Below are 22,803 nucleotides of genomic sequence, written 5' to 3'. Positions count from 1 at the left end.
CTGCAACAGTCAAGAGATTGAGCAGGTCTGCTGGATTAGTATGCTAATCAGTAGTTGAAGCCTCACTCCACCTCTGCCAGCATACCATGGCGGTGGTGCATACTACCTACAGGATGCATGTTGTCAAGGCTTTATCTGCAGCACTTCACAAAGTTAGAAACTCCATTATGATTTGAGCGAAAGCAAAAGGTATCAGCCCCTTGTGCCCGCTCCGCCATTCAACATAATCATGTCTGAGCCCCTCGTGCCCACTCCGCCATTCAATATAATCATGTCTGAGCCCCTCGTGCCCGCTCCGCCATTCAATATAATCATGTCTGAGCCCCTCGTGCCCGCTCCGCCATTCAATATAATCATATCTGAGCCCCTCGTGCCCACTCCACCATTCAACATAATCATGTCTGAGCCCCTCGTGCCCGCTCCGCCATTCAATATAATCATGTCTGAGCCCCTCGTGCCCACTCCGCCATTCAATATAATCATGTCTGAGCCCCTCGTGCCCACTCCGCCATTCAATATAATCATGTCTGAGCCCCTCGTGCCCACTCCGCCATTCAATATAATCATGGCTGATTTCCTCTCGGTCTTAACTCCACTTTGCTTCCCTATTTCCATAATCCTTCAACCCATTACTAATTAGAATTCTGTCCATCTCCTCCTTAAATGTAGTCAACTTTCTGGCATCCACCGCAGTCTGGGATAATGCATTCTACAGATTCACGACTCTTTGTGATAAATACGACGGGATTCTCCGTTCCTGGTATTAAGTATTGATGCCGGGGCAGGATTCGTGGAGTTCCACGAGAGAAAAACTGGCGCCGCAGCCGGACCGATTCCACTTCTGTTGAGGGGCTAGCACTGGCGCCACATGACACACAATCGATTCCAATGAGAAACGGTGCGGGATTCGCCGGTTTCGCAGTTGACACTCAGGAGGCTGACTAGCTGCAGCCACATATACACACACTCCACTCCCCACACTCACCATCACAGCCAACAAAATGGCAAGGCTCGCGGATGCAGAGCTCGAGATTCTCCTGGACGCTGTGGAGGAGAGACGGGCGACCATTTGCCCAGGGTACAGACTGCCGATCGCCATGCCTGGCCGCAGGTGGCAGAGGCTGAAAGAGCCACAAGCAATAACATCCAGACCGGTCAGCAGTGCTGGAAGAAACTGCACAACCTCAGGGAGGCCAGGGTGAGTAGGCAGCACTGTGCCCCTGGCATCAACCCCTGTGCCACACACCCGTAACCTGAACCCCCCAATCAGGAAGACGGTCAAACCCCCACCCTGCACCACACGCTGGCACTCATACTGGCCACAATGACCGGGTGCCCTGGCCACTGAAGCCACCAACTACTCACCTCCTGGGCTACCTGCGTCGGACTGTCTAACACTGTGCGTTATCTGTTTCCCCACTCCCCCACAAGAAGATGGCTTATAACTGCTGGGAGGGGGACTGCCAGACCTGCGGAACCTCACCGAGGCAGAGCAGCGGGCTCTGGGCGTGATCAGCAGGCCCGAGTAAAGGGCAGTCGCCAGGTTGGAGATCAACCTCAGGGGAGTAAGTGAGACCCAGCCGAGTTATGGTTCCCCGTGGCACATGTGTCAAGCCACCATCATCGACCCCACACCGCAGGAGGAGATGATGGGGTCCGTGCCAGTGAGGCCCTCAGGGGAGGCGCCGGAACACCGAAGCATCTGAGACTCCCCCCCCCCCCAAACTCCTGTCTCTGGCGCAACAAATGGGCAGCGGGCAGAACAGGGTGGTACCACGACATCTTGGGCACTCAAGCAGCAGCTGGGCCCATCCAGTCCCGGTCGCCCCAGAAGACGGTGCTGTGCTGCGATGCTGTGCAGGACGCAGCAGCCACCATTATGAGGCTGCCCTCCAAATGTCATACTGGAGGGCCCCTCCAGAGCAGTCCAGGCACCTGAACTGCATCTTCAGGATGCCGAAGCACCGTTCAATAATGCCCCTGGTCGTTGCATGGGCATCTTGTAGCGGGTCTCCGCATTGGTCTGTGGCCCCCGGATAAGCTTCATCAGCCACGACAGCAGTGGATAACTTCTGTCGCCCAGGAGCCAACCCCCCAGTCAGGGGTGCGCCTTTATGAGGACTGGAACTGGCGAGTGTGCCAGTTTGAAGGCATTGTGCACACTGCCTTGGTATGGGGTGCAGCCGTGCATGATGCGCATCGGATGGTCAAATATCAGCTGCACGTTCATCGAGTGGAACCCCTTTTGGTTTGTGTTGAGTGGCCTGTCATCTGCAAATGTCCGTAAGACGAGATGCATCCCACAGAACAACCCCTGGACCCTGGGCATCTCGGTGATGGCAATGAACCCCTTTGCCCGGGCATCTGGTGGGCTCGGTGCACATTGAAATGGATGTATTGTGTCGACTGGGCATATACGGCCTTCATGACGGCACGGATGCACTTGTGCACTGAGCTCTGTGAGAACCCATACAGGGCCTTACTCAGCACCTGGAAGGACCCCGTCGCGTAAAGGTTCAGGGCGACCATCACCTTGTCGGCCTCCAGGAGTGGCAGTCCTCCCCCATACCCCTGCTCAGCTGGAGTCTTTGACGGCATCCCCGGTCCGGCAGGTCCTCGAAGGACAGGCGCTGCTGGTACACATGAGGCTTCATGCGATGCCTCCTTTGCAGCTCCTCCTCCTGGGCCTGACGGGCGGCCGGCTCTCCATTCTCAGCAGCTGCCTCCTGTTCCTCTTGGGCAAGCTCTGCTGCTGCAGCTTCCTCCTCCTCCAGCAGCTCCAGCTCAGTGCATCCCCCAGGGCTGCGGCGACTAGCAGGAAGGCCACCATTGCTGGTTGAATTCCAATACCCCAGGGGGCTAGGGTGCGAGGGTGGTGGGGTGGAGGGCGGGGCTGGGATATGGGGGTGGTGCAGTGTGGGCACCCATACAGCCGGTGTCACTCAGCTGAACTAGGGGCCACGGTGGGTGGACAGTGGGGTGTGCAGCAAGATGGCTGCCTTGCAGGTTGCGGCAATGGCGAGCTATGCCTGGTCACTGCCAGTCGCATGGGGGGGGGCATCCCGGCCCCACCTCCCCGGCCTGGCCAGCATCCAGCCTGGCAGTCCATGATCACACGTCTCCGTGTCCAACCTACTCTCTCTCCCTCATCAGCCACAGTGCCAGTCTCACGATTTTTAAAAACACAATTGATCCTCACCATCGGGAATTCGCCCCAGTGAAGGCGGATAATCGCAGAGGCCCCGGAGAATACCAGGTGTGGCCCGCTAACGATATGCCGAGGGTGTTTACTGTACTTGCGGAATGGAACGCATTGATGCTGCTGTCGAGGGACTGGAGAATTGCGATTTGACGTGATACCGGCGCCCAACACGGTTTCTGCATCAAAATCGATTCTCCGTCCAATTGTTTCCCGATTCCGGCATCAGCCGACGGAGATTCCACCGATAATTTTTCCTCATCTCTGTTTTAAATCTGCTGCTCCTGATCCTAAACATAGACCTCTCGTTCTAGGTTGTTCCACAAGAGGAAGCACCCGCTCCACGTCTACTTTGTCAATCCCTTTCATCATCTTATCTACTCAATTAGATCTCTCATTCTTCTAAACTCGAAATAGTATAGGCCTAAACTGCTCAATCTCTCTTCATAAGACAAACTCCACGGGCGGAATTCTCCCCCAACGGCACGAAGTCCGCCGACTGGCGCCAAAGACGGCGCCAATCAGACGGGCATCGCGCCGGCCCAAAGGTGCGGAATGCTCCGCATCTTTAGCGGCCTAGCCCCAACATTGAGGGGCTAGGCCGACGCCGGAGGGATTTCCGCCCTGCCAGCTGGCGGAAATGGCGTTTGTTTCCCCGCCAGCTGGCGCGGAAATGCGGCGCATGCGCGGGAGCGTCAGCGGCCGCTGACAGTTTCCCGGCGCATGCGCGGGAGCGTCAGCGGCCGCTGAAAGTTTCCCGCGCATGCGCAGTGGGGAGAGTCTCTTCCGCCTACGCCATGGTGGAGGCCGTGGCGGAGGCGGAAGGGAAAAAGTGCCCCCACGGCACAGGCCCGCCCGCGGATCGGTGGGCCCCGATCGCGGGCCAGGCCACCGTGGGGGCACCCCCCCGGGGTCAGATCGCCCCGTGCCCCCCCCCCAGGACTCCGGAGCCCGCCCACGCCACCTGGTCCCGCCGGTAAATACCAGGTTTGATTTACGCCGGCGGGACAGGCAATTTCTGGGCGGGACTTCGGCCCATCCGGGCCGGAGAATTGAACGGGGGGTCCCGCCAACCGGCGCGGCCCGATTCCCGCCCCCGCCCAATCTCCGGTACCGGAGACTTCGGCGGGGGCGGGGGCGGGATTCACGGCGGCCAACGGCCATTCTCCGACCCGGCGGAGAATGACGCCCCACATCTCTGGAACCAATCCAGTGAACTTCTTCTGAATTCCCTCTAATGCAACTTCTTCCCTCCTCAAATAAGGGGACCTTGCACACTCTTGCCCATTTATAACAGGTGGCATTAAGGAAGAGGCCACAAAAAGGTAAATGAAAGCCTGTGGGGCCAGGAGGAGTGCTGTGTTAGCTCCAGGTTCAGCAAGAATAATGTGGATCACTGTCTCCCTGGGCTCTCCTATTCTATAAACATAGCCCTCCCACCCCTGCTCACTGGACCTATCATCATTCTGGCCAAGCAAACCTGAGGATCACACAATGCATAGAGGATCACACATAGCAGGAGACACTAATTTGGGACAGTGAGCTTTCCACAGGCATTATAAGAAACAAGTGTGGTTCTCTGAAACAATTGTACATCTCTTTTTTTTAAACTAAATTTAGAGTCCCCAATTATTTTTTTCCAATTAAGGGGCAATTTAGTGTGGCCAATCCACCTAACCTGCACACCTTTAGGTTGTGGGGGTGAAACCTACGCCAACACGGGGAGAATGTACAAACTCCACACGCACAGTGACCCAGGGCTGGGATCGAACACGGGTCCTCAGTGCCGTAGGCAGCAGTGCTAACCACTGCACCACCGCACCACCCGAATAATTGGACATCTCAATGTCAGGATCTGGTAGCTGCCTCACACACTCCACTGGCTGGTCACCCAGACGGCTGGACAAAGAAATAACATTTGCAAAAAGAACTCTCCAACATTGCAATTGTTCATCAGCACTCACATTTCAAAAGTAAAATTCCTAAATGTTAAAATAATAATTTCCAAAATGTGTGCAGTATCATTACTCAGTTAGGCTTGAAAAATAAATGCAAAACTATTTAATATCATAACAATCATTCTGAAATATTCTGATTCACAAATTGACATTGTTTTTGCACTTTATATAGGTGGTCTTCTGCTGCAACCATCCCAGGCCTTTAACGTTGATGTGTTGAGAGCCAAAACGATGTCAGGCCCTCCAGGCGTTCAGTTCGGCACCACCGTTCAGCAGTTCTCAAACTCCGATGGGGAATGGTAAGGTCGACATTATTCTGACATTTTGAGAACATCGTAATAGAGCATGGTTCACCTACAATCAAGTTTACTTCACGTTATAGTGTCGGGAAGTAAATTAAAAACAAGACTGATACAATGATCAATTTGGGCACTGTAAAGAGGGCAGAAGAACGGGTAACTTCTTCAGCATTTTTAAAACCATACTCCAAAGAGAATAGATGGTTGATAAATATCTGAAATGTAACCCAGAAGTAGAAATTTTCTGTAATATTGTTTTTCTACGTGTCATCCTTTCTTTTAAAAAAAAATAGCTTCACCGCCCACGTCCATAGTAATGTGCAACCTCTTGGATAAAAGTGTTGACAGAGATAGATTTAGGAAAAGGGTTTCTGGAGAAGATCCACAATGAACAAAGGATGAAAGACAACCTGATGAGTAGCTGAAAGGCAAAGAAAAGTCTAATGGTTAAATGGTGACTTCATATCTATCTTTACCTAAGAATAGGAAGGGAAGTGACTTAAATCAGATATTCAAAACAATTAATCTGTGAAATATTGAAAATCGTCTATGCGCGCACACCTGTATAGCATATACGACTTGTAACAATCACATTTTTCTGTCAATCACGTTAATCACTCACAGCTCTATTAAGCTATGCCCCACGTGTTTGTCTGTCAAGCTTCTCTCTGTTTCTGTTGATGTTGCTTCATATTTTCCTCCATTAATCTGTGTTTGATTGTGTTGATCTGTTCGTATTTATGTCACTGCTGTATTTGATTCCTTAAGCTTGCAAATGTAACGAGAGAGCTAACTAAAAAGAGAAGGCCTGCATCCTGAATTACACCATGTATGTATAAATCCTGTAAGTTCTGAGATGCTTATAAATATTATAAATATATTATAAATATATCTTTTGTAGATTTGGAACTAATATCACCCCTGCATTGTTCTGAGATAAATATACAGCAACCTTGTGAATATACAACCAAAACTGGCAATGGGAATGGATGGGGGAAAGCTTAACTCTACCAGCTCCAGAACCACCTTTTTGGAGGTCTTCCCATTTCCTGGATATTAATCCACCCCACACTCTGTGACCAGGAATACACCAGCCAACCTTATGATCGGTCATAGATGTTGCATGCCACTGACCATTATTTAGCCATCAGTGCCAGTTAGGAAGAACATCAGAGTGAAGGCAGATGAAATTACAAAGTGAAAAGTAAATTAAAAGCATATTGACAAACAAACAAATGCAAAGGAACCATGATTGAGGTAGGAGATTGAGTTTGAATCAAATAGCCAAATCATACCCTTAAACATGCATCATCTGTATCTTGCCGAAAGCAGGTCAAGTGCTTGCTTGGTATCAATACCTCTCTGTTGGATGACAACCCCAAGTGAAATGCAAGACGCATGATAGTGAGTAAACCAGGATATTAAAGACAGTAATTATGAAGATACATTTCCTTTTCCATGAATGACGTTGGCCATTTGGCTCAGCAAGGTGATAACACAGAACCACAACATCAAATTTGTAGATCTAATTACAGATTGAAGAGAAGTTTGCATCTCAAAGACTATTTTACCGACTGCTCCTCAAAACCTACAAGTAGAACTCAAACCAAGATGTTTAGTTAAACGCAGGAGAAGATGTAGGGGTGAATTCTCCACCTCCCCAGCTGCGTGCTTCCTGGCGGCGCGCCGTCTCTGGCAGTGGGATTCTCCGTTCCCGCCACTGGCCAATGGGATTTCCCATTGTAGCCACCCAACACTGCTGGGAAACCCGTGGACGGGGATGCACTGCCGGCAGGAGGGAATCCCACCAGTGGAGAATTCACCCTATAGTATTCAATTTGTATCATTGATCTGTGTTTGATTGTGTCAGTCTGCTCTCTGGGGCGGGATTCTCCGATATCGGCACGATGTCCGCCGACCGGCGCCGCGCCGCCCCAAAGGTGCGGAAGGCTCCGCATCTTGAGGGGCCGAGCCCTCACCTTGAGGGGCTAGGCCCACGCCGGACTGATTTCCGCCCCACCAGCTGGCGGGAAAGGCCTTTGGTGCCCCGCCAGCTGGTGCGGAAATGACTTTGCCAGGCAGCGCATACGCGGGAGCGTCAGCGGCCGCTCATGGCATCCCCGCGCATTCGCAGTGGAGGGGGTCTCTTCCGCCTCCGCCATGGTGGAGACCATGGCGAAGGCGGAAGGAAAAGAGTGCCCCCACGGCACAGGCCCGCCCGCGGTTCGGTGGGCCCCGATCGCGGGCCAGGCCACCGTGTGGGCACCCCATGGGGCCAGATCGCCCCGTGCCCCCCCCAGGACCCCGGAGCCCACCTGCGCCGCCGTCCCCCGCCGTCCCAAAGGTGGTTCAATCCACACCGGCTGGCGTGGGTTGACAGCGGCGGGACTTCGGCCCATCGCGGACCGGAGAATCGCCGGGGGGGGGGGCCGCCAACCGGCGCAGCGCGATTCCTGCCCCCGCCGAATCTCCGGTGGCGGAGAATTCATGACATGGCAGGGGCGAGATTCACGCCGGCCCCCGGCGATTCTCCGACCCGGTGGGGGGGGGTCGGAGAATCGCGCCCCTGATCTATGTAACTGTACTTGATTTCATAAGCCTATGGGTGGTGCGAAAGAACTAATTAAACAGAGAAGCTTCTAGCGAAAAGACCTGGATTCTGGCTGACACTATGGGCATGATTTAACAGGGATAAAAATAGAGTCCTGTTTTGGGTGCATTTAAACGGAGTGTTTCTTGGAGCCCACAGCACCAAGAACATCCCTGCTATCAAATAGGACTTTGTTTTTATTGTTGAGCCTCTATGGGGAACGCCCCACTGAGACCACACTTGCCTTCATTTCCTGCACTGACCAACCTCTTGACCCCCCCCATCCCCCAACCGAGTGATTAGGGGATCCTTGAACCCACCCTCACCCCACCTCATAAGGACAGGGCACACCCGAGCCCAAATCCCTGGCTCTGTCAGCCTGACACTTTGCAATGCCCCTGCCAGCTTTGCAATGCTATAGAGGCACTGCCAATATACTGCTGCCAGGGTGCCCAAATGGAATCGGGGTGCCAGGGTACCACCCTGCCCAGAGCCCGACCATTTGTGAGCCTTCCCCAAGTGCCATTATCCCCGTTCAGTTTTGTGGAGACCCGTGCTAAATGGTGCCATAGTGACGTATCCCAGGCACAGGCACTCAATCCCACGCTGAGATACTCCCACGTAGACATATTTAAGTGAAACTAACTGTTAGATTTCGCAAGGCATCCCGAGCATCATAAATCCCGCAAGAAGCCTCTTGCGAGATTTTATGTCCTCGTTGCGTGATCAAGTTGGATGCGACGAGGCCGTTCGATTGCAGTCTATTTGTGTGTACAAATCCTGCAAGTTCTGAAATGTAGGGGACAGCACGTTGGCACAGTGGTTAGCACTGCTGTCTCACGTCGTCGAGGACCCGGATTTCATCCCGGCCCAGGGTCACAATCCGTGCAGAGTTTGCACATTCTCCCCGTGTCTGCATGGGTCTCACCCCCACAACCCCAAAAGATGTGCAGGGTAGGTGGATTGGCCATGCTAAATTGCCCCAATAATTGGAAATAATAAATTGGATACTCTAAATTTAAACAAAAATGTCTGATACACATGATTTAAGTGGAAAGGTGAGCATAGTAGCATAATGGTTATGTTATACGCCTGGTAATCTGGTGATACATGTTCAAATCCCATCACAGTAGCTGTCGAATTTAAACTGAGTAAACTAAATAAATTTGGAATAAAAAAAGCTATGGTTAATAATGATGAACAGGAAACTACTGAAAATTCATAGAAATCTATCTGGTTCACTAATGTACTTTAAGGAAGGAAATCTGCTGCCCTTATATACTGCAGGCTGAACAGTGGGGTTCCTTCGGAAATAGCCTAGCATGCCAGCCAGTTGTTCACCACCACATTCTTGACGTCACTCAAGGGTGGAGAATATATGCTGACCCTGCGAGGAACACCCACATCCTGTGAGTGAAATAAAATGGACTTATAGGGTGAAATCTTACACTATTTTTGCAAAGTGTCAGGCTCAGATTGTAAACTGCTGTGTAGCTCTGCAGTTGCACAGGTCAGTTCTCTCTCCAGATCTTGAGCCTCTTTAAAGAAAAACATAGGGTGGGATTCACCGTTCCCTGACGTTAATTTTGTATTCGCGATTGGGCGGAGAATCCCTTCTGACGCCGAAATCGGGGGCTCCGCCCCTCTGAAATGCACCGCACACCGTTGGGACGGCCTTAGCGCGTCGCCTAAAGGCCCTCCCCCGAAGCTCCGCGCCCGATGGGCCGAGATCCCGACCGCGCGGTTAAAATGTGGTCTCAGCGGTCAGGAACCCGGCCTGGTGGCTGCGAACTGTGTCCAACGCCAATAGTCGGGCCGGAGCCATACTGCTGGCCGGGGGCGGGGGGGGGGGGGGCTTCCGCGAGGGCTGGTGGGTGGTGGCCAGGGGAGCACTGCCTGGCAGGTCGGTACCACTCACGGCCGGCGCCATGTTTTACGGAGCAACCGCTGCAGGTCATTGCCGTGCGCATGCACGGCCACGGACCCGGCCATTCTCCAAGTGTTTATATCGTGGGAGCCGGGAGTTTTACTCGACACTAGCCCCTCACCGGTCGCAGGATCGGTGAAGGGTCGGTGCCGATTTTGCCGTCGCAAAACGGCACAGTTCCCACACCGGCGTCGGCACTTAGCCTTCAAAATGGTGAATCCAGCCCATTGAATGGACGCCATCATTTTGGCAGGTCGGGGCCTGATAGAGCTGATAGAGCTGGTGCCTGGCTCCACAGTGATCCTTCGGGTTCTAGACTTTCCTACAGCTGGAAATATCCTCTCCACGTCCACTCTATCCAGGCCTTGCAGTGTCCTGTAAGTTTCAATAAGATGCCCCCTAATCCTTCTGAACTCCAATGAGTACAGACCCAGAGTCCTCAAAAACTCCTCATATGACACATATAAAACTCTTCATTCCAGGGATCATTCTTGTGAACCTCCTCTGGACCTTTCCAAGGCCAGCACATCCTTTCTTAGATACAGGGCCCAAAACTGCTCACAATACTCCAAATGGGGGTCTGACCAGGGCATTATACAGCCTCAGAAGTCCGTAATCAATGAAGATCTCAAAGGAGGCAATGACAACCTCAAACGAGGAATTGAGGACCTCAAAGGAGGCAATGAAGACCTCAAGGAAGAGGCAATGCTGGAACTCAGAGAAGGTAAGAAGTCCTCAAGGAAGAGGCAATGCCAGACTCAGAGGAGGCAGTGAAAGACCGATAGGTCGCAGAAGGAGGGCCCTAAAAGACCTTAAATGACAACATGAAGAGTTGAAATCAAGAAAGACTCCATTGCATCCCATCCTTTTTTATTGTAATGAAAATTCCTTGGAGGTTTTAGCAATAAATTTAAAGCAAACGATAAAGTCGTTATCAGTCAGAAGAAGCCCAGCAGAAGAAATAGTCAGATTGAAGAAAAGAAAAAGGACAAACTTCACTGAGAACTTCAAAAATAGTAAAAGAGGTAAAATTTCATGATCCTAATCTAAATGAGAAGCGGCCCAGCTACATCAAAGTTCAGAAATAAAAACTAGCACTATGAAAAAGGTGGAATTAGCTAGGAAATCTATTAGGGTCAGTAAGAAGCAGTACAACATTCACCAGCAAGCGGTGAAGGAACTGGAATTAGAGCATGAAGATGTAAATAAAATGTAAAAAGAGTTGAGAGAAAAGCCACAAGCAGAACTGAGCAACAGTGGTCATAGTGTGGAACTCGAGGAGTCAAGGAAATCCCATGTAATGGATGCTATCAGTTTTGTGATGGGTGAGAGAACTTCTAATCTCAGAGTGAATGGCATCAAAGATTTGGGGCTGGATTCTCCGTCCCGCCACACCAGATTTCTGGTTCAGCACGCCGGCGGGATGCTCTGTTTCGCCAGCTGGTCAATGAGGTTTCCCATTGTGGGGCAGCCCCATGCTGTCGGGAAACCCCCGGGCTGCCGGCAAAACAGAGCATCCCGCTGGAGGAGAATCCAGCCCTTGATCTGTGACACTCATGTAGGGCATTCTGTAGCAAGAGCCGCTGGACTGTTGAAGAGCAGAGAGCAGATGTATCTTTTTACCAGAGTCACTATTGGGAATTCTTTAGAGATCCAATTGAATGATCGAACTACCAGTCGTGTGGGAAACACAAACGAGCTGGAGAAATTGGCATTCTGCAGAGAGGCAGAAACTGTCCCGTGTTTGAGGGTGCTGAGGAGGACTTAGCAATGGACAACCCCAAAGAGAGAACAAGTTGTTCTCTGTTGGAACAAGTTAGCAATTCAGGAGAGTTGTCCAATAAATATAACAAGAAGAGGGAAGAAATGATGAGCGCAGAAGTAGAGTTTGTTGCAACTACAAGAAAGGGAATGTGTCAATTCTCTGAAAACATGCAAAGCACGAGAAGATCGTTATCAAATGTTAAAAGGAATGATGGAGTCACCTGGGAAGAAAATCAAAAGTGGATAAACTGAATAGATTGCAAAAACAGAGCAATGGACTAAAGAATGATTGTGATTCTCTTCGACAAGAGAAAGGTGTTCTGAGGAAATAAAAGCTGCAGTGGTTTGAGGAAGAACTCCAATGTGTTCAGTACCAGAGTGGTAAGCTGGTGAACAATGTCAGCTGACTAGAAATTTCTTGCAGCTGGAAATCAACGTAGGAATGCTGAGGGGGCAATGTTTATATGAGACTGTGTTAGTCGGTATTCGGGGTATTATGGTACCCAGGTTGATGCTGTAAGACCATTGGTGTGGGAGGTACCTGAGACAGGAAGATCATTGGTGAAGCCTGCCTGCTGGTTCCGCCCAGTAAGGCGGAGTATAAGAGCCTGTGTCTCCCTAGCTGCTGCATTCTGTACCTGCGCTGCTGGGGGAAACATCTAGTCCAATAAAACCTTCAATTGTCATCCAATCTCGCTTCTGGAGTTATTGATCGAGCATCAGAGACAAATGGACTAAGAATAAAATTTGGGCATACAGAGAGTGACAATCAGAAACCAAGCTTAATCATCGGATACAAATTATTTTAACAAAATGGGCCATTTAAGATTGTCGGTTTATCTAAGGGTACTTCAGATGAATATCAAGATAAAGCAGATGGAGCTGGAAATGGCACAGACCCAAACTGCAACTGGTGGAGGCCGGGTGCAAAATACAGGTGGAGGAGAAGTGGATTCATTAAATAAAGAACTACTCATGTCCCAGCAAAAAGATTGGTTGAATCAGAGGACGAAAGGAAGAGATTGGAAAATGAAGTCACACAGTTGAAGGAAGTTGCGCTGGAGTGAACTGGACAAAGCAGCAATTCACGCAGAGAAGGAAACTGAGATTAAGATTGCTGAATTGGTCACACTAAATAAATGCGCAAGAACCGATATGATAACAAGGCCAATGGAAAAGATGCCAAATAGAAATGCTAGAAAGTGAAGGAACTTTATCACACAACCTAAGTACTAGAAAAAGAGTAACATAAGCCTTCCTTTACAAGTGGCAGGTGGTGTTTGTGAATGAGCTGTCAAGACATAAGACTATGTTGTGATGATGATACCTACATGCCTTGTAGAGTCAGGTCAATGACAGAGAAAAGGATCAATGCGAGAAACAGCACAGAAAGAGGTGGAACAGTGGGAAAGGGAGAACAGCTTCAGAGTGAGAAACAGCAGGGGGAGAGGCAGCCCCGGGGAGAGAGGCAGCCCCGGGGAGAGAGGCGGCACCGGGGAGAGAGGCGGTCCCGGGGAGAGAGGCAGACTCGGGGAGAGAGGCAGACCCGGGGAGAGAGGCGGACCCATGGAGCAGGGCGGACTCGGGTAGAGAGACGGACTTGGGGAGTGAGGTGAACCCGGGGAGAGAGGTGGACCCGGGGAGAGAGGCAGACCCAGAAAGAGCGGCGGACCAGGGGAGGGAGGCAGACCCAGAAAGAGAGGCGGACCCGGGGAGAGAGGCAGACCCAGAAAGAGAGGCGGACCCGGGGAGAGAGGCAGACCCAGAAAGAGAGGCGGACCCGGGGAGAGAGGCAGACCCAGAAATAGAAGCGGACCCGGGGAGAGAGGCAGACCCAGAAAGAGAGGCGGGCCCGGGGAGAGAGGTGGACCCGGGGAGCGAGTCAGACCCAGAAAGAGAGGCGGACCCGGGGAGAGAGGCGGACCCGGGGAGAGAGGCGGGCCCGGGGAGAGAGGCAGACCCAGAAAGAGAGACAGTCCTGGAGAGGGTGTGGACATGGGGAGAGGAGAGGAGCCGGGAAATGTGGCTGGAGAAGTAATAATAGGGAACAAAGAAATGACAGACGAACTGAATAGTTACTTTGCATCAGTCTTCATGGTGGAAGACACCAGTGGGCTGCCAGACCTCCAGGAGTGCCAGGGGGCACAGGTGGCCATCACTAAGGAGAAGGTTCTGGGGAAATTGAAACGTCTGAATGTGGATAAATCACCTGGACTGAATGGACTACACCCCAGGTTTCTGAAGGATATACCTGAGGAGATTAATAATAATAATCGCTTATTGTCACAAGTAGGCTTCAATGAAGTTACTTTGAAAAGCCCCGAGTCGCCACATTCCGGCGCCTGTTCGGGGAGGCCGGTACGGGAATTGAATCCGCGCTGCTGGCATTGTTCTGCATTACAAGCCAGCTATTCAGCCTACTGTGCTAAACCAGGCCCTATTGTGGTGGCATTGATGGTGATATTTCAGGAACCGATGAATGCAGAGAGGATCCCGGAGGACTGGAAAGTGGCTAATGTAACACCCCTATTTAAGAAGGGAGGGAGGCAGAAGACAGGAAATCATAGGCTGATTAGCCTAACTTCAGTTGTTGGTAAGATTTTAGAGTCTATATTTTTCCATTTAAGGGGCAATCTAGTGTGGCCAATCCACCTACCCTGCACATCTTTTGGGTTGCGAGGGTGAGACCCACGCAGACACGGGGAGAATGTGCAAACACCCCACAGACAGTGACCCGAGGCTGGGAGCGAACCCGGGTCCTCAGCGCTGTGAGGCAGTAGTGCTAACCACTGTGCCACCATGCTGCCCTAGAGTCCATTATTAAGGATGAGATTGCAGAGTACTTAGAAATGCGTGGTAAAATAGGACAGATTTGTCAAGGGGAGGTTATGCCTGACAAATCTGTTAGAATTCTTTGAGGAGGTAACAAAGAAGTTAAACAAAGGAGAACCAGTGGGCGTGATCTATTTGGATTTCCAGAAGGCCTTTGACATGGTGCCTTAAAGAGGCTGCTAAATAAGATAAGGGCCCATGGTGTTAAGGACAAGGTACTGGCCTGGATAAAGGATTGGCTGACTGACAAAAGGCAGAGAGTGGGGATAAAGGGGTCATTCTCCTGATGGCAGACTAGTGGTGTGCCGAAGTAGTCAGTGTTGGGATCACAGCTATTCACAATATACATTAATGATCTGGGAGGAGGAACTGAGGGCATTGTTGCTAAGTTTGCAGATGATACAAAGCTAGGTAGAAGGGCAAGTTGTGGTGAGGAAGCAGGGAGTCTGCAGAATGACCTGGATAGCCTAGGTGAGTGGACAAAGAAGTGGCAGGTGGAATATAATGTGGAAAAATGTGAGGTTATATACTTTGGGAGAAGAATAGATACACAGAGCTGGATTCTCCGGTCACCAACGTCAAATCACGTTCGCCGATTGGCGGGAGAATCAAAGTTCCCGACCAAATCGGAGGCGGCGCCGCTTTTGCGATTTTTCGCCCCCTCCAAAGCGGTGTACTCCATGTATCGACAGCCTCAGGACATTGCCTGAGCCCCACCACCGATGCTCCGCCCCTGACCGGCCGAGTTCCTGACGGCGTCAGGCGCATGGTCTCTGATGTACCATCAATGATGACAGACGAGTCGGAAGAGTGAATTGTGGCTTTAATCAGCTAAAAGATACCTGCTGGCAGCCGGTCCCAGAATGAGGGCAGGGCTGGAGGTTAGCCACCTTTATACTTGAGTCTGAGGGGCGGAGCCACAGGCAGAGCCAGCAGGGACAAACCCAGACATGTAACAAACAGTAAGTACAATAAGTAAGAACAGTAAGTACAATGTAATACAGTGGTTTACCACAGTCTCATCCGTCGGCGTGGGGACTGATGCACGATCAATAACCTCAGAAGCGAGATTGGAGACAATTGAAGGCTTTAATACGCTAGATGTTTCCCCCAGCAGCGCAGGTACAGAAGAAAGCTGCTGGGGCGGCACGGGCTCTTATACCCCGCCTTGCAGGGCGGAGCTAACATGCAAGCTTATCCAATGGGAACAAGTACATTCTCCACCAATGGTATTCCGACATTACTAGGTACCGTAATCCTCCTAACACAGACTACCACATTCAGCCCCTGTTAAAAAAGAGTCCAGCGGGGGTGGTGGCTTCGTAGTACAACATGGTAAAAGTGGTAGAAGTTATAGTTATGAAGGTACCGCAATGCCTCCGTACAGCGTTTTGCCTCATTATATCTTTTAACTATTTACAACAGTAATGTACATTTGAAAAGGAAGCAATTAGTCGATCGGGGGCCCTGGTCGTCCTCTGCGATCGTCGTAGCTTTGGTGGTGATGTCGGTGGAGGTTCGGGCGTCTGTGACTCCGGGAACATGGTTTCGGCTTCTGTGGCAGCTTCATCACCCCTAGACGTGGCCGGTGGAAGGGCCGACTGACCTGGGAATGAGGCGGCTGTGGGGTGCGCCAGTGGGCAGGGCCTAGACGGGGCAGGTGGAAGAACGATCCACCTGGGAAGGGGGCGGCTGTGGGGTACGCCGGTGGGAGGGAGGGTGGGGCTGGTGGCGTGGGTGTGTGTGGGGATCCAGCGGGCGCCAGGTTCCGTAGGGAGACAGTATCCTGTCAGCCGTCGGGGTACGCCACATAGGCGTACTGAGGGTTAGCGTGGAGGAGATGGACCCTCTCGGCCAATGGGTCCGATTTATGCGCCCGCACGTGTTTTCGGAGCAGGACGGGTCCGAGAGCTGCCAGCCAGGTCGGCAGCGAGGTCCCAGAGGAAGACTTCCTGGGGAAGACCAGGAGACGTTCGTGAGGCGTTTGGTTGGTCGTGGTACACAGCAGTGACCGGATGGAGTGGAGGGCATCCGGGAGGACTTCCTGCCAGCGGGAGACTGGGAGATTCCTGGACCGCAGCGCCAGTAGGACGGTCTTCCAGACCGTTCCGTTCTCCCTCTCTACCTGTCCGTTTCCCTGGGGGTTGTAACTGGTCGTCCTGCTCGAGGCAATGCCCTTGCTGAACAGGAATTGATGCAGTTTATTGCTCATAAAGGAGGACCCCCTATTACTGTGTATGGAGGCGGGGAAACCGAACAGCGTAAAGATACTATGGAGGGCTTTTATGTCAGTGGTTGCGGTCATGCCGGGGCAGGGGATAGCGAATGTCAACCGGGAGTACTCGTCAATCACGTTCAGGAAGTACGTGTTGTGGTCGGTGGAGGGGAGGGGGCCTTTGAAATCCATACTGAGGCGTTCAAAGGGACGGGAAGCCTTTATCAGGTGTGCTTTCTCTGGCCTGTAGAAGTGCGGCTTGCATTCCGCGCAGATTTGGCAATTCCTGGTGGCTGTCCTGACCTCCTCGATGGAGTAGGGCAGTTGCGGGTCTTGATGAAGTGGAAAAATCGAGTGACCCTTGGGTGGCTGAGGTCCTCGGGGTCAGCTGCAGGGGGGGTTCCACGCTGCCCAGGGGGTTGCCGCGCGATCGGGGACGTAAGCGCAGGCGTTTCGGGAGGCCACATCCAGGGAGCCGGCAAGGGCCCGTGCCTCCTTGAGGCCTAGTGTATCTTTTTCCAGCAATTGCTGGCGGATTTGGGAGGACAGCTTACCTGCAATGAAAGTGTCCCGGTTCAAAAGTTCTGTGTGGTCGCTCGCCGAAACTTGCGGGCAGCTGCAGTTTCTCCCCAACACCAGGAGCGCACGGTACAATTCTTCCAGCGATTCCCCAGGGATTTGTCGCCTCGTCGCTAGCAGATGTTGGCCGTAGACCTGGTTCACAGGGTGAATATAATGTCCTTTCAGCAGCTCCATTGCTGCATCAAAATCGTCCGCGTCCTCGATGAGGGTGTAAATTTCTGGGCTCACCCTCGAGTGCAGGACTTGCAGTTTCTGTTCTCCTGTGGGTGTGTTTTCGGCCGTTCCGAGATATCCTTTAAAACACGCCAGCCAGTGCTTTGAGGTTGTCGCTGAGTTTGCCACATGGGGGCTGGGTTGCAGACACTCCGGCTTGATTCGGAGCTCCATTCTTTTAAATCTAGCGTATTAAATTGATGCACAATCAATAACCTCAGAAACGAGATTGGAGACAATTGAAGGCTTTAATACGCTAGATGTTTCCCCCAGCAGCGCAGGTACAGAAGAAAGCTGCTGGGGCGGCACGGGCTTGCAGGGCGGAGCTAACATGCAAGCTTATCCAATGGGAACAAGTACATTCTCCAGCAATGGTTTTCCGACATTACTAGGTAGCGTAATCCTCCTAACACAGACTACCACAGGACATAGCTCCAGAATCGGAGAATCCAGCCCATAGATTATTTTCTGAATGGGAAAAGGCTTCGGAATCAGAAGCACAAAGGGATTTCGGAGTCCTAGTTCAGGATTCTCTTAAGGTTAGCATGCAGGCTCAGTCAGCAGTTAGAAAGGCAAATCCAATGTCAGCATTCATGTCAAGAGGCCTGGGACACAAGAGCAGGGATTTACTGTTGAGGCTGTAGAATGCTTTGGCCACACCACCATTTATAATATGAGCAGTTTTTGGCCCAGTATTTAAGGAAAGATGTACTGGCCTTGAGAGGACCCAAAGGAGGTTCACAAGAATGAACCCTGGAATGAAGGACTTGTCATATGAGGAGCAGTTGAGGATTCTGGGCCTGTACGTGATGAAGTTTAGAAGGATGAGGGAGGATATCATTGAAACTCACAATACTGAGAGGCCTAGATAGAGTGAACATGGAGGGGATGTTTCTACTAGTAGGAGAAACTAGAACTCGAGGGCACATCCTAAGACTGAAGGGATGATCCTTAAAACAGAGAGGGTGGTGAATCTGTGGAACTCGTTGTGTTTAGGACAGAGATAGATAGGTTCTTGATTAATAGGGGATCAGGAGTTATGGGGAGAAGGTAGGAGAATGGGGATGAGAAAAATATCAGCCATGATTGAATAGCGGAGTAGACTCGATGGGCCGAGTGGCCTAATTCTATCTTAAGGTTTTATGGTCTAATGAAGGATTGGAGAGTGACACCGTCTGCAGAGTAAAGTCCGTACTCCTTGGTGGTGCAGAGTCTGGAACAGAACTCTGAAAGCAGCAAGCCTGTATGGAAGAATCCCATCAAAGATTATATTTGGAACTGTGCATAGTTGAAGCCAACTAGTAGAGAATGTGGATTTAAGTAAATTGATTTTGAAGATTGTATGAAAAAAGTTAAAGAAGTAGGAATGTAGTGTTCGTGGTATCTGTCTCTTTAAGACAGTACAGCTGAAAAGGGTCACCTGACTTTATGGACCATTGGGAATGAAGAGCGGGTGATCACCCCAGAGGGTGGAGTACTCTCTTGGGCAAAAAACATCTCGCAGTCATGCGGTAAACATGTAAAGACTTGAAGCTCTGCTCCAAGACCGCTTAGGGCTGCAAAAACTTCCTGTACCAATTTTGTCTTCATTAATAAATACCTTCTTGTTCACAATGAAACCTGAAGCTTCTTGACAACTGCCAGAAGTGTGGACACAATACATAACAACCACAGAGCCTCTGATGCACATCAGGTGGAGACAGGAATGCCCCAGGGATTTGACAGTTGGAGATCTGCTGGATCCCAGGTCACTGCTGTGCTCAGCCAGGTGCCATGCCTCTGGACACGTTCATCCCTCCGTTGCTGTAGGTAAAAAAGCAGAGCTGCGAATTCTAGGAGAGGTTGTTATCAGCACTCCTGTGACTGAAAGACCGAATGGAGGAGTCTCAAAGCCTTCTGTCACAGAACATGGTGCCGGCAATACGTGGCACCCAGGCCAACACTGCAAGTGTGGCGCTGTAGTGGAACATTTAGACAAGAAGTCGAATCCATGATGGGCGAACTCGGAAGCATGGCTCATTCCCTGAGGACCGCGTCTGAGCTGTTCAACTGTATGGTTCAGACAATGTAGGTCCTCCAGGACTGGCAGCACCAGATAACATTGAGGCTTCTGGAGTTCACTCCAGCTGCACCTCCGGCCCTTGAAGTAATCCAGGGGCCCATGAGCACCCATAGGGAGAAGGAAGCACTGGAGCCCAGGCTCACCACACTCTCCGGAGCTGGCCAGCAAGCTCTCCCCTTGGACTCCCTGGAGCTTGGTGGAAACAGTGATGCTCACTTCCTTCCTCCCTCTCGGAGGTCATGGCACCTGGCTCCCATTTTTAAAAAGCAATAATATTTTGCGCCAGAGTGATGTCACGCCTGGTGGGTGGGATGATTCAATGAGTGTTGAAGATGCGATGTTATCCTCACTAAGTTTTATTATAAGTTTTGTTATGGGCCAAGTGCGGGCAACTGGGACTAGCTTAATGGTAAAAACTGGGCGGCATGGGCTGGTTGGGCCGAAGGACCTGTTTCCATGCTGTAAACTTCTATGATTCTATAATGGTTTCAAATTCATGCAGATTAGTTTCCCACCTTTCCTGCAACCTGGTTGCGTCACTGGGGAGGGCCCAGGGAGATAGCGTTCCTAAATCTCACCAGCACAAACCTCATCTTTGGCCTCTTGCGAGATTTAGTGGCCTTTACGGGATTTGTGCCCATGGCTAATGGACCCTCTAAATACTTTTCAAAGATGATGAGGTAGAAATTTGCCTTGGGAATTTAACAAAACAAGTATTTGATTGGCTACCTGTTCTACATAGTGCCTGACTTTTAATCCCACTGCAGTTAATGGAATTAAATATCAGGTACAGCGTGTAATAGACATTGTATTTGATATCACCAATTCTGAGCTGCCATCCAAGATAAATTATCCGCTGTCAATAAATTGAAACAAAGCAAATAAAACTATTAAGGAAGTGAAAATTTATGACGGTAAAGGAAGTGCTGACTATGAAAGGTGGAAAAATGGTTTGTGGATCATTTGTTTCCAATATATTTTTTCAAATGTTCCCAGGAAAATCTTCCTTGTTGTGATATATTCCATGGCACATGAGTAAATAGTAAAGCGTGGAAAAAATGTATATTGAACTTGTGTCACTTGTAGACTTGAACTTGTGGGGCTGTTTAGCACAGGGCTAAATCCCTGGCTTTGAAGGCAGGCCAGCAGCACAGTTCAATTCCCGTAACAGGTGCTGGAATCTGGTGACTAGGGGCTTTTCACAGTAACTTCATTTGAAGCCTACTTGTGACAATAAGCAATTTTCGTTTCATTAAAGGTGGAGTATTTTTAACACCGTGCTCTGAAACAAGATATTAGAAATTGGCTGGAATATGGTGTGTATCCACTGGCTGGAACCATTTATGCTCCTTTTTCAAATACACACCAGGGAGCTGCCATTCTGTCTTTGCAAATTGGCCAACTTAGCAACCAATAAAGTAATTAGAAATCTAAAAGGGTAATTTCAGTTAGTTTTCTGACATAAATGGTGTCTAAAATTACGCAAAGGTTTTACAGGTCTCCTGCCTTAACTCCAGTGGGAGACCAGTGGAATCCCTAGGAAAACATCAGAAATGGTAATTTATCAGATATTTCTGCCGTTTCTTTGGGAGTTTCTGCAGCTCCCGCTCGAGATATACTGGGTGACCTTTAGACTCCTGTGGGATTTCAGAACTGGTGTGTTTTTTGGTCATCAACCAGTTTTCAAATGTGAAGCCTGCTATTTTTCAAAATAAAAAGTTTTGCAAAAGTTCATAGCCTTATAATTGGAATCTCATTACTTAAAATTGGTGGAACTTAAGATCCAAACTCATTCAGCTTTGATTCTAGAAGAGCCCTTGTGAAATAAATTACAATTCTTTGACCAGTTGGTTTTCAATTGAATTGTCAGTTGGCCAAAATTGTTTCTAAAAATAGAACTGAGTAAATCTCAACGGCTTTACTCTGTCTGTTTGTTCATTGTTTAAAATTTGACCAGATGTTCAAGCCTTCATCTAAATTAGGGCACGGGTGAAAAATGTTTATTGGGATTTTGAATTTTTTATTGATAGTTGTTTGATTTTCTTAATTACGATGTCAAGTAGCATTTTGGTCTAGAACTGTCTTTTGTGTTTGCATGGCCCATGCTAAGTTATACCATGGGGTGCAATCTTCAGTCCACTCTTGCTGTCCGCAGGATCAGTGGCGAGGGTGGAAAATCTTACAAGTATCGGGAACCGTGACTCTCACCAGAGAGATCACAGGCGGGATTTACCGACCAACCACCGCATGTTTTTTATTGGCGGAGGCGGCCCGCCAGCGGGATCTATCGACCCCGCCGTTGTTAGTGGTATTTCCCAGTGACAGCACCCCTCATCGCCGGGAAACCCTTGCGCCAGCCTGGGACCAGAATTTCCTGCTGGCGTGAATAGCCTGTAAATTGAGCCCCATGTCTCCTGACTTTCCTCGCTCCTCACCTGCAACGTCTTGAGATTCATGCCCTCATTTTATTACATTCCCATGTTATTAGCGAACACCCTGCCAAATGACCCCCCCCCCTCACTAAATATTCATACCATTCAGCCATCACGTCGGTGAGGTTTACAACAGATTTGGCCAGATGTGAGGCAATCAAGGCAATCTCTCCTGGGGTGCAGAGACAAGTACAGCCCTCGGGGACATGTAAAGGGACATGCCCGGCACAGCAGTGCCAACTTATGCAAGGGACAGTGCTGGTGCAGACTCTATTGAGAGCCCAATTGGGCGGTGGGGGGGGGGGGGGGGGGGTTGAGAGGCGACATATTGATGTCTTCATTTGAAATTCCATCTGCATTGGCCGGTCTAGCAACCATCGTAAGTCTCTTCCATTGACATGTTAAAGGGTAGTCAATCAGCACCAGGAAAGACTATTGGCATTTTAAGTAACTTGCCAGAGATTTGTGCAGGCATGTCAGTATTTCTGTCTGTGTAGAAACAATAAAATAAGTCACCTGACTCTTCAGCCTCCATTCTGTGAAGTACAGTATCCATATCCCACATTCCTTTTTGAAAGTAAAGAGCTCTCTCCCAATATGCTTCAGGCATGTGACATGACTGCAACACTGAGTTGAGCCCAAACCTGAAGATTAAGCAACACCCGCCCACCCCCTTAGTGTGCATCAAACCAAAATCCATCATCATTTGCAGTTAAAGGTTTGTCCTTGG

At 50.3% G+C, this 22,803-nt stretch overlaps 1 protein-coding gene across 1 annotated transcript in view; it reads left to right on the top strand.

The window, feature by feature from the left end:
* Window positions 1-22,803, top strand: part of itga2.2 (integrin, alpha 2 (CD49B, alpha 2 subunit of VLA-2 receptor), tandem duplicate 2) — a 315,510-nt gene that overhangs the window by 84,142 nt on the left and 208,565 nt on the right. The window contains exon 2 of the mRNA XM_072497064.1: window positions 5,330-5,456. Coding sequence (XP_072353165.1) covers window positions 5,330-5,456 — 127 coding nt within the window. The remainder of the gene's footprint in view (window positions 1-5,329; window positions 5,457-22,803) is intronic.

The sequence above is a fragment of the Scyliorhinus torazame genome, chromosome 3 (assembly GCF_047496885.1).
Source record: "Scyliorhinus torazame isolate Kashiwa2021f chromosome 3, sScyTor2.1, whole genome shotgun sequence".
Classification (NCBI taxonomy): Eukaryota; Metazoa; Chordata; class Chondrichthyes; order Carcharhiniformes; family Scyliorhinidae; genus Scyliorhinus; species Scyliorhinus torazame.
Note: the sequence above shows the minus strand (reverse complement) of the source record. Positions and strands in the feature narration are given on the sequence as shown.